Source organism: Melanerpes formicivorus, unplaced genomic scaffold (assembly GCF_026170545.1).
Source record: "Melanerpes formicivorus ecotype bairdi unplaced genomic scaffold, bMelFor1.0.p_v2 SCAF_9, whole genome shotgun sequence".
Lineage (NCBI taxonomy): Eukaryota > Metazoa > Chordata > Aves > Piciformes > Picidae > Melanerpes > Melanerpes formicivorus.
Genome location: NW_027142361.1, coordinates 14,852,746 through 14,865,082, shown reverse-complemented (window position 1 = coordinate 14,865,082; position 12,337 = coordinate 14,852,746). Strand labels below are relative to the sequence as shown.

At 39.1% G+C, this 12,337-nt stretch overlaps 1 protein-coding gene across 3 annotated transcripts in view; it reads right to left on the bottom strand.

Moving 5' to 3' along the window:
- The window catches only part of ATAD2B (ATPase family AAA domain containing 2B), a 111,690-nt gene that overhangs the window by 87,409 nt on the left and 11,944 nt on the right, over positions 1-12,337 (bottom strand). For 2 of the 3 annotated variants that reach the window (XM_068143142.1, XM_068143143.1), the window contains exons 2-6: positions 7,124-7,278; positions 5,882-5,928; positions 4,710-4,863; positions 2,114-2,216; positions 1,473-1,581 (exon numbers count right to left, since the gene is read on the bottom strand). In XM_068143142.1, the coding sequence (XP_067999243.1) occupies positions 1,473-1,581; positions 2,114-2,216; positions 4,710-4,863; positions 5,882-5,928; positions 7,124-7,278 (568 nt within the window). Of the gene's footprint in view, positions 1-1,472; positions 1,582-2,113; positions 2,217-4,709; positions 4,864-5,881; positions 5,929-7,123; positions 7,279-12,337 lie in introns of those variants that run through there. The other variant, XM_068143144.1, reaches the window with a different exon arrangement.

Below are 12,337 nucleotides of genomic sequence, written 5' to 3'. Positions count from 1 at the left end.
CCTAAAATGTTTAAAAAAAGATGAATCCTTCAGCGTCTGCTTATTTGCAAGTCTTTTTAATTGGTCTATTTAGTAACTACAAATTCAGATGCAAACCAAAATTATTTTCAATAGTGCAATACATTCAGTTTAGGAAGGATGTTGACTTGCCGGAGCATGTCCAGAGAAGGCACAAGCCAACCTCATGAAGTTCAATAAGAGCAAGTGCAGGGTCCTGCATCTGGGTCGAGGCAATCCCAGGCACAAATACAGGCTGGGCAGTGACTGGCTGGAAAGTAGCCCTATGAGGAGAGAGACTTGGGGGTGCTGGTGGACAAAAAGCTCAACATGAGCTCTCAGTGTGCACTTGCAGCCCACAAAGCCAATCAGATCCTGGACTGCATCAGGAGAAGTGTGGCTAGCAGGTCGAGGGAGGTGATCCTCCCCCTCTACTCGGCCCTGGTGAGACCCCACCTGGAGTACTGTGTCCAGTTCTGGAGCCCCTATTACAAGAGGGATGTGGAGGTGCTGGAACGTGTCCAGAGAAGGGCCACAAGGATGATCAGAGGGCTGGAACACCTCTCCTATGAGGACAGACTGAAGGAGTTGGGGCTGTTCAGTCTGCAGAAGAGAAGGCTCCGAGGTGACCTAATTGTCGCCTTCCAGTATCTGAAAGGGGCCTACAGGAAGGCTGGGGAAGGACTTCTCAGGATCTCAGGTAGTGATAGGACTAGGGGGAATGGAATGAAGCTGGAGGTGGGGAGATTCAGGCTAGATGTGAGGAGGAGGTTCTTCACCATGAGAGTGGTGAGACCCTGGAATGGGTTGTCCAGGGAGGTGGTCGAGGCCCTGTCCCTGGGGGTGTTTAAGAGCAGGCTGGATGAGGCTCTGTCCAGCCTGCTCTAGTGTGGGGTGTCCCTGCCCATGGCAGGGGGGTTGGAACTAGATGATCCTTGTGGTCCCTTCCAACCCTGAATGAAACTATGAAACTAAGGGCAACAAAGTTGGTGAGGGGCTTGGAACATAAGCCCTATGAGGAGAGGCTGGGGGAGCTGGGGCTGCTTAGCCTGAAGAAGAGGAGACTTGGGGTGACCTTATTACTGTCTACAACTACCTGAAGGGGGGTTGTAGACAGGCAGAGGTTGGTCTCTTCTCCCAGGCAGCCAGCACCAGAACAAGAGGACACAGTCTCAGGCTGCACCAGGGGAGGTTCAGGCTGGAGGTCAGGAGGAAGTTTTACACAGAGAGAGTGATTGCCCATTGGAATGGGCTGCCCAGGGAGGTGGTGGAGTCACCATCGCTGGAGGTGTTCAGGAGGAGACTTGATGGGGTGCTTGGTTGGATGGTTTAGTTGGTTGGGTGGTGTTGGATGATAGGTTGGACACGATCTTGAAGGTCTCTTCCAACCTGGTTTATTCTATTCTATTCCTACCTTATTTTGAGGAGACTTTTTTTAGAAGTATTTTAAACAAATCATTTTTCACAAACCCTACCTTCCTCTTCCCCTTCTGTGGACACTTCATGGTGGTTCTGAATTCCATAGCTATTCCTCCTCAGTGATTTCCTCCTCCTTTTCACTCGAGAATACATATCCATGTTTTCCTGGAATAGAATTAACATGCATTCTTATCAGTACTCTCCCATATCACTCAGTGTCAGCTGACATTTCAGTAATACCCCAGACAAACAAGCCCCCAAGTCTTTTCCCCACACAGCCCTCCACCTGTAGACTACAAAGCAAATCTCATTTAAGAGGAGGTAAGTCTCTCAGACAGTGATAGTTCATCTAACACATAATTAACATCATTACCAAGATGTTACAGGGAACAAAGCAGATGATGGTCCTTGCTCCTGTTTTCAGATTATCAGTGTGTTTAAAATGATGGAAGAATAACCACAGCACATCATGAGAGCATAGCAGTCAATTAATCAATTAAAACAAAAAGAATAATTTATTACACATCCATGAATTTTGTTATTAATTGAGTTTATCCATTTTTTTTTTATGTTATACACTGAAAAGGCTATGAAACCTTTTGACAGAGCAACAGACAAATGTATGGAAATGGCAAAACCACAAGTATTTCCTCCTTAAGATTACTTTTATTCAAGAATTGAGATAGACTGCACTTACAAATTCTGTATCTGTCCACATCCGTAGCCGTTCTACTTCCCCAGACCTCCTATTTCTCCTGATGTTAATGTTATCCATTTCCTGTAGCACAGCTTCAGCAGTACTAAAGTATATTCAATAGTTTTTTTAAAAAATAACAAACAGTAGTCTTAAAATAGCAGACATGCAGAAATTTTACATAGCACCAAACAAGCATACCTAATTCTATGGTTTGTTATGACTATTCCAAGGTCTACAGGTCAACTAAATATGCAAACAAATTTAAAACTGAAAATTTTAGGGTAGGTTCCTGAATCTATCAATTAACTCCAATACCAACCATAATAAAGAAAAGTGAAAGATGAACCCACAGAGTCTAAACTAAGGAGTGTGCAAAAGAAGAAATGCTATTAAAACCGGGAGTTCAAATTAGGCTGTACATTTTTCATTTTTTTTGTTGTTGAGTGTAAATCATAGCAGAAAAATTTGTAACTGCTTAGATGTCAGATCAGATGCCAGATCCAATTACATTTAAAGAATGAGAAAGTAAAGCTTTTCACTTGCATAATTACAATACTGGCAAAGCAATTAATGCTTATACCCCATAAACTTTATAACCTCTTACCCTGCCTTCTGAAAGGCACTACTACAGGAGGGATTTCTTTGAACAATGCAAGTTTAAATGGTAACACCTAGAATTTCAGCATTTTTTATTTGACCTCACTGTTCTACCAGTTCTCATCTACTATTTAATTCATTCACACTTTCATTATCATAAATATTTGTAAACAGCTGTCAAATGCTGTGTAAATAATCCTGGCCAAGATGCTTCACTGCTAAAGAAGAAAACAGAGTATTAGCCAGGCCAAGTCAATTATTTGGCCACCTGTCCTGAACACCAAGCTACTGCTCTCTACATTGAATTTTCACTAGAATTCTACTATAATTGTATAATATAATATACAATTATCAGATATAATTAGTGGGTCAAGAAAAGGGTAAGAAAGCTGGTGAAGGGTATGGAGAACAGGATTTTTTCTGACGAGTGGCTGAAGGAACCCAGGAGGCTGAAGGGAGACCATCTCACTATATACAGCTCCCTGAAAGGAGTCGAGAGGTGAGTGTTGTCCTATTTTCCCCAGTAACAAGTGATAAGACAAGAGGAAACGGCCTCAAGTTACACTGGGGCAGGTTTAGATTGGATATAGAAGAAAATTCTTCACTGAAAGGGCTCCCAAACACTGGAATAAGATCCCCAGGGAGGTGGTTGAATCACCACTGCTAGATGTGTTTAAAAGACACAGATATGCTGTTAAGAGACATAGTTTAAGACCAGACTTAGAGTTAGATAATGGTTGGACTTGATTTTAAAGGCCTTTTCTAACCAAAAAATTATCCTATGATTCTATAATTGTTATAAGGCATAAACTTTTACTTCCTTACAAGCTGTTTAGAAGTAAAACCAAAGTGTGAAATCCTGCCTAGAAAGAAGTCAATAGAAATTCTGATAATAAGGTTGGAGGGGACCTGGGAAAAAAAAAAAAACCACACACCAAAAAAACCCCAAACCCTATCTGTTCTGCCAGGCAAGAGAGTCTACTCAATATGTAAACCATTCCTGACAGATACTTGTCTAACCTGTTCTTAAAAACCTCCAATGATTATGGGGCACACAGTTATCAGTTCACATATAGACTTCAGTACCATGATCTTATCAAATTACAATCTTCATGGTAGATTTTTTCCTATTGTTGATGAGGAGAGAGATATTCAACTGCAATTAGAAAAATAAATATAACACAATATAAATTTGTAAACATATCAAGTAATTACTGAGTAAACTTAAAAAAAAAATTGAAGATTCAAGAGAATACATTTAACAGTAAAGAGCCATCTTTGGCAATTAAATGTTCATGTTTAAATCATCCTCCAAGCACTAGAGCAAGCATGAGCACATATGTGGCTATCAAAACCCACTTCACAGGTGGGAAATTAAGATACCTTAAGTGGCCTGCCTAGGGCCACATAAGACTTAATATTTCAAAAAAGTATTCTGGCTACCATTCCTGTGTTCAGACCAGACCATACTTCCCATTCTGACCTACTTTGTCTGCACAGTAAATGTCAAAAAGTGACACCCACCTTATATGAATTACTAACAAATGGTTGGGGGATGGGGGGGAAGCTACAAACTTTTGATATTTTGTGATCAAAATTATACAAGCAAAATAGAGAGCTTCCAAGCACTGCTGCTAATCACCAATTTACATCACATTTAGGGTATCACTACATAAACAGGTTACTATGAAACAAACTAGGGTGTGGATTTACAGCTTGTCAGGTGCTCTGCAATAACCGCCATCATAAACAGTTTTACACAGGTGTAAACGCAGAGTAACTTACTCCTCAAAGTCTGATAAGTTGTTTTTACATTCAGAACATGGATAACATAGGCAGCTGCAGCACAGGACCCAGCCTGTAATGCAAAACACACTCTAGCTTGCCTCAATGCTACATTCCCACAGTAAAACACAGATGGTACTGGAAGACAGGGATTTTTACCTTCTTTTAAATCATTAAGATGATGGGTGAATACAACTGAAGCATCCCCACATACCTGTTTACTAGCTGATCAAACAATAAACTCTGATTCAAAGTTTCAAATCTGTTTTTCCTGGACCGACAACTTTTTCTGACTTCTATATCTCCGTTTATGCAAGCATGGTCCCCATCTGCCTTTTTTTCCCCTCGAAGGGGGTGGCTTTTGAGAGCTAAGAGAAATTTGTATTACTACTTCAAAATGCAGGAAACAACATTTTCACAAAAAAAAAAATTAGTAAGAGAATACTTAGCAAGGACAATGAACCAAAAGTTACAGAACACAGTAAGACCACTCATATTTACTCATGTACTTTAATTCTTACCAACCTTGGCTTACAAGCTATTATCTTCACATTTGAGCTAATTTCCTTGTAAGAGAATCTTATTTAATGAAAATTTGGCATTCAATTATCTATTCAGTATTTTTAAGTTAACAAATACTAAAATGCATACTTGGCCCAAAGTTCCACTTCTCTGTCTTTTAAGTACAGTATCAAAAGGTCAGACACAGCATAGTTATTTCACCAAAGGAAAAAAAATCTGTCAGCTACTCAGAGATCCCACTATCCCACTCCTGAATTGTTCCTTTGGCAGCACAATAAATAAAAACACCAAATATGCTTAACAGTTAACACTCAGGCAGAACTAAACAAGACAGAGTTGATGAAAAAGGGACACAAAAGACAAAGTGGTTATAGCTGAGATATGCAATGAGATAGCAAGTTTGTAAGGTACAAGTTTAAGTGTACAAGAAAATTGTCCAGGGTAACAGGAGCTGCAGACAAGGCAAGTCTCTCTAAAGCAATAATAAAGTAACATTAAGAACCACTGAAGGCCAAATTTTAAATGAGCAAAAAGAGTAAATAAAGACACCAGCAAGGAGTGAAAGGCCAAAATCAGTTGATAAGGGTAAATTTGGAAATTAAGAAAAACATTGAGATCATGGCCAGCAGGTCTGAATTAAGACGACAGACGGAATTTCGTCTAAAAATGTTCTTTGTCTACACAGAGCATCCAAGATGCTGACAGAAGAAAACTAAGCCAGAATAACAACTTTTCTAGTCAAAATGGTCAGAGGACCCAGTAAAGTTATCAAAACCAACTGAATATATATGCAGCTGAAAATCATTGACAGAAAACTGTTAAATGTAAAAGTAGCTATGAGAAGGTCTGCTGTAATACACTTACATAAGCTACGGCCATTTGGTAGTGTAGCACCAGGCTGAGAAGTTAACCTAGGGAACAATCATATTAGACACAAATCAATGTTAACATTCCTTATCCAAGCAAAAGTTATCCAGTAAAAATAGAACTTTAAGCATAGAATATTACAGGATGTGCTATGCTATCAAAATCATTGAGATGTGTAGCCTCTGAAGAATCTGCTTCATGCCCAACACCTGAATGAGGATAAAACTGTCAGTTATATGAATCCCCCCCCAATTATCTATAGATCTCTCTTACTAAGCTCTCCAATGTTCCTTCACACCATGTTCTACTATTAAACTCTCCTCTTCAGTTACAGAACAGAACCTTGATATAGCTTTTCAAAGGCAATTATCATTCAAACACTTTGGATAAACTTGCAAAAACACAGAGCTTTTGAGAAAAGCCTTAGCAACTCAAGATCACTACTAGGCCCAGCACTTTGGATTTCGGCAGAGCGAAAAAAGGAGGGGGGAAAAAAAAAACAAACAAACAAAAAAAAAAAACAACAACAAACATACATACACCCCAACACAAAAACACACCACCACAACCTGAACACCTCAAATGAAAAGCCATGTCAAAGTAACACCATATGAGTATTCTGGCCAATTTAATTCAAAAAATATTAAAAAAAAAAAAAAAAAAAAAAAAAATCAGTATTAACTATAAGTTCATGGCACATAATTATTTGTAATCATGTTAAAACCTTATGAATACAAGAATGCTTTCTAAAATATTATTAATCAGAGTTTTAAAATTAAATTCTCCCTTTAGAGTTATAAAATGTGGCATAACTGAGACTATATATAACAATATACAGTGATTTACTTGAGTCCTTATAAGCAAACAGGGAAGAGAAGCTGAAAAACAACAATAGAAAGGAACCTGGTATTATCATTCTTAGAGAATGGATAATGGTCAATTTCCTAATTAAAATGTTACATGTACTCTAGCTTGAGTACATAAAAATACCAATCAAGTTGCTACATTCAGACATATCAAAATTACTTTCCGTTTTTGCTCAAACTCACATAGAAATTGATTAGGGGACTGACATAATCCACATTCCTGGAGTCTTAAACTACACACAAATGGTATGAAAGCACTACACTTGAAAAGTAAACTCTTGAGCCTGACCTCCAGTTCAGTGCAGAAATAGCATAAGTGTGCTAACAATACAGGAAATAGTGTAAGACTTAATTTGCCAGCTGGCACTGTTACCTGGACTGTCCAGCTGAGATGCTCCATTCCTCTCGCTGTCCAGTACTGCGTGATTTTGATTTGTCTTTGCACACAGGATCAGCATGTTTTGAGGTACGTTTAGCAGGAGGAGATACGTGGCTATCACTCAAACTAGCATCACTACCTTCATCTTTCTGAAAAGAAAAATAAGCAAACAGTAATCAACTGGCTCATTTGTATATATCCTGACAGAGAGGAGAACTTAAGCTTAGTTAACAGAGGTCCATACCAAACTCTTAGTAACCATGTTGTGTGAAATATTAGAAATACTCCTTCTGAAAACTATTAATTTAAAATATTATACTTTACTATTTTATAGTTATTTCTGAGCAAGCATTCTGCTTCTCAAACTCACTGCACTTTGCATATCATACGTGACACTGCTACTTGTCCCCTATTTGTGGGAGAATTAATTGCGCAATAAAGAGAAAGAAGGACTCAAGAAAATTAAGATACTTGAAACACAGCATGAATTTATTCTACTGACATTGTCTTTAAACTGCTTAAACAGTCACATTATACTTTCTTCCTATAAGAGTTCCGCAATACCTTGGTCTCTCTAGACCATGAAACACACTGCTAGAAGTAACTCAAAATAGACTTTATACAGCACTTTTTGTCTAACATCTTCATTAACCACATTATGCACACCACCAATATTAGTTTTAACACCTCTAAGAAGCACGTTAACACTACCGGAGGGATTGGAGTTTTTGTTGGACTTCTAGGTAACACACAGAGAAACTCAAAGATAGTAGCAAAGGACTACTAGAGAACAGTACATTTTAAGTGGAAAGACAGCAAACTGGAGGATTTGCCTCTGTTAAGGTGAACTACCAAAAAAGTTTTAGAATAATAAAATCAAGATTCTACAAAACAAAGTTTAGCTCATGGAAACAGTCCTGATTTAAAAAAAAACTAAATATCCTCTCTTACAACAGAGTAAACAATTTCCAAATATTGAGGTCCAGGAATTGTCAGTAAGTACTCAATCTAAGCATGAAAGGTAATTTTACTTATATGCACAGAGATGATCATGGAAGTCTTATTAACAACCATCTGATTTGTACTCCAGAAAACTCAACATCATGATGTCTCATGTACTCATGCACCCCCCTTGCCTGGCTACAGTGCACCACACCAATCTCCTTTGATGATCTTTTGATGTTCTTCTGACTACCAAATGAACCAGATCAGCTCACTAAAGCTTCAGAAAATAACTTCCTTCCTCATTAATGAACTAAATAGTTTCACTGAAGGATCCAAGAAGTACAAAAGATAACACAAGAAAAAAACATGGGGCTAGGACGGGATTGCTGCAAGTGGAATATGCTGTCAGCTTCACACCTTAACATCTTGTCCCTCAATATATATTTTTAACAAATCATAGAATCACAGAACTGCTGAGGTTGGAAGAGCCCTTGGAGACCACCAAGTTCAACTGCTCACCAAAAGCTCCCAATCCCACCACTACTGCTAACTTACTACCACTAAACCATATCCCTCAGCACCACATCCATGTGTCTTTTAAATATCTTCAGGGATGGTGACACCACCCTGGGCACCCTGTTTCAACACCTGATAACCTTTTCTGTGAAGAAGTTTTTCCTAATATCCAACCTGAAGCTCCCTTGACACAGCTTGAGGCTGTTTCCTCTTGCCCTGTCACTTGCTGCATGTGAGAAGAGATTGACCCCCCCATCTTTCTCCAACTTCCCTTCAGGTAGCTGTAGAGGGCAATGAGGTGTCCCCTCAGACTTCTGAAGGCTAAACAGAAACAACCCCAGTTCCATCAGCAATCCCTCACAAGACTTGTGTTCAAGGCCCTTCACCAGCTTAGTTGCTCTTCTCCAGACATGTTCCAGCACCTCAATGTCCTTCTTGTAGTGAGTGACAGAAGTGAACACAGTATTCAAGGTGTGACTTCACTAGAGCTAAGTAGAGGGGGACAATCACATCCCTAGACCTGCTGGCCACACTACTCCTGATTCCAACCAGAATGTCATTTGCCTTCTTGCCACCTGGGCACACTGCTGGCTCATATAACAAATATTAAATACGTACAGTATTCATTATTATATAGTATTTATTGAATGTAATGTTACTTTTGTTTATACTATAATTACCTGTAGATACTTTTGATAACACTAACATTTACTAATACAAATTTTTAGTATTGAAATAGTATTAAAATGTTACTAATATTAGTGTTAGTATTTAGATATCAAAAATTAGCATTAAATGCTAAACAATCCACATACACATCCCATTTTAAAACCAGTTTTAACTTTGATGATTTTTAGCCTGTCAAGGTAAATCCAGGGAAAGAAAGAGGTCTATACTAATATTCAATCTCAGATCTCATTTAACCCATGATTATTTCTTCCTCATTCTTTGACTTCTTCAGAAAGTATATCAATGCGACTCAAAATAGTATCTATACTAGATCATTGTAACTAAAGATTTAAAATTAGATGAGGCAGAATTTGGGATTTAAAACTAAGACTTAAGTCAAAATGGTAGCAGGGGTCAGTATCACCATTCCTAAATACAAAGCATCAGCACCTGCACAGCACTGCAAGATGCATGTGCAGCCACCCTGCTGTTTTCCATAACGCTCTACAACTATGGAATAGCTTTTCACAACATTCCAATGGCATACATATTCACTCCTGAATACTGTAAGCATTTGTGTATGTACTTTTTGCTTTAATCTGCCACAAGTCTGTCTGTGGACTTAGAGAATGATGCCATGGCTAAGGCAGTTTTAGTAATCTCTTCCTGAAACTACAAGAGCTACCCTGTGCAGGATAGAAGCACAGTTTCAACACAAGCTACAGAACCAGTTTTAAACCGGCTAGACAAGACAGAGAAAATGAAACTAAGAAAGAGGAACAAACATGTAACAAAGCTTTCTAAGGCCAATATTAAAGCTACTCTGTGAGCAGTGAAATTAGTAACACATACGTTCCAATAGTCCATCTCTGCCCCACCTGGTGCAAAAATCCGAATTCCTCTCTGGCCTCCTATGACCACATTTCTCTGCAATTCCTTCACTTTCCTGCCTCTGATCTCTCAAGTCTCAAAATCAGCTAGTATTCCTCAGTTGTCCTGTCTATTATCGGTGAAAGGCAATACCACAGTGTAGTTGCTTCTGAGATGACGTGGTCAGCTGGCATATATGATATTTGCAATTAATTTGGAGATAAAACCTGCTACTTTAGGTCTCACTCTGCTACTGAGTTAACAATATTCACCTAGGTTTTCAAAAGCTGAGATCTCTAATACTGTTGAATGAAACAGATACTAGTAAATAGCTTCAAAACCTGGAAGGGTAGGATAGCCATCAATGGGATCCCATCAATGTAGCTGCCTAAGGAACCAGACTAGGAATGAAGGTGGTTACTTAACAGAGGCAACAATTTCTAATTACTCTTTGTTTAGGATTTTATTTTCAGTTCAGCCTCATTTGTCTGCATATTAACTCTATCTACATAGTAACTGAGCAAGTACAAAGCCACTCTAAATTTTAAGATAGTTGAGCCCAAACAATAACTAAGATTAGGACATCTGCTGTAGAAGATGTAATATCTGAAATATTTTACCATGAAGTAAAAGCTACTACAGGGAGGAATTGCTGAAGTTTTAAATACATCAGTAAGAATCCAGGCTCCATTTTCCAGTTAACAAAATCTTAAAAATTCACGCTCTAGGGAACCAAATCACACCTAGACTACTATCCAGAACTTTTATCTACCTATACTAGAATACTGAGATGGAGCTTTCATTACACTCAAGAGATTAGGCAAACTGGAATATGCTAGAACAAGAAATTAAATTCAATTTGAGATGAGGAGAGACTGAGGGAGCTGGGGTTGCTTAGCCTGGAGAGGAGGAGACTCAGGGGTGACCTTCTTGCTCTCTACAACTACCTGAAGGGAGGTTGTAGACGGGCGGATGTTGGTCTCTTCTCCCAGGCACCCAGTACCAGAACAAGAGGGCACAGTCTCAGGCTGCACCAGGGGAGGTTTAGGTTGGATGTTAGGAAGAAGTTCTATACAGAGAGAGTGATTGCCCATGGGAATGGGCTGCCCGGGGAGGTGGTGGAGTCACCATCACTGGAGGTGTTCATGAGGAGACTTGATGGGGTGCTTGGTGCCACGGTTTAGTTGATTAGGTGGGTTGGATGCGATGATCTTGAAGGTCTCTTCCAACCTGGTTTATCCTATGTATTCTAAACCTTTACAGAGCGCAGTCTATCTACAGCTTCCTCCCATTTGTAACAGAAGAGGTCTAATAATTCCACTGCATTCAGCGTGCTCCCTCAAGTAACTGGCTCTCATACCATTTATACCTTTAATGAATAAAAATAGTTTCTGGGTTGAAACTGAAGTGCTAACTACTTAGCAGTACACATGTCAAGGGTTGGAAGGGAAAGCACCACAACTAGAAATCAATTAATAAAGCTGACTTCTTTCTTTTCTATTTAGCCTCTTAGAAAAAATAAATAAATAATTCCTACACTAATGCAGTCTTTCAATGTGACTGAAGGACACACATACCAAGGGTGTTCTCAGCAGCAAGAGCTTACCTTCAGGTACATCACAGCAACCAGCTAAGTAAAGCACAATACCTAGTTAATTTTCAAGTTAAAATACATAGAGTACTCCTAGCATATTGGTAAGTAAGGATTTTAATTTCCTCTAACTTTTTAAGTTGTAACTCTGTCGTAGGGTTGGGGGAAAGGTTGGGACTTCTCCCCCCCTGTAAATAAAGGGAAGAAAATTGAAAAGGAAAAAAAAACACAGCCGGATTAGCAAGAGGAATGTGCTATATATTTACAAAGCAGTTTAGGGAACGCAGGGAAATATATACAGAATTTACAGTATTTACAATATATACAGAAATATACAACAGAGTGGCACAGAAATGAGATTTCCCTCCTCTAATGAGGAGGGCTCCCCACCCCTGTATCCCCCTTCTCTCCCCTTTCCCCCAGAGAGGGTTAGAAAGAGAGAGAGAAAAAAGAGCAATTGTTAATTCGAAAGCAGTTAATACAGGCCTTGCAGTTTATCAGTTTCAAGGTCAGTTTGGCCGAAAGCCCAGAAAGCAGCAAGCTGCCGCAAGGAAAAAAAAGAAGAACTGAGACTAGTCCCACTGGGAATCAAAACTTAAGGCAGTGCTTCTGCCTCT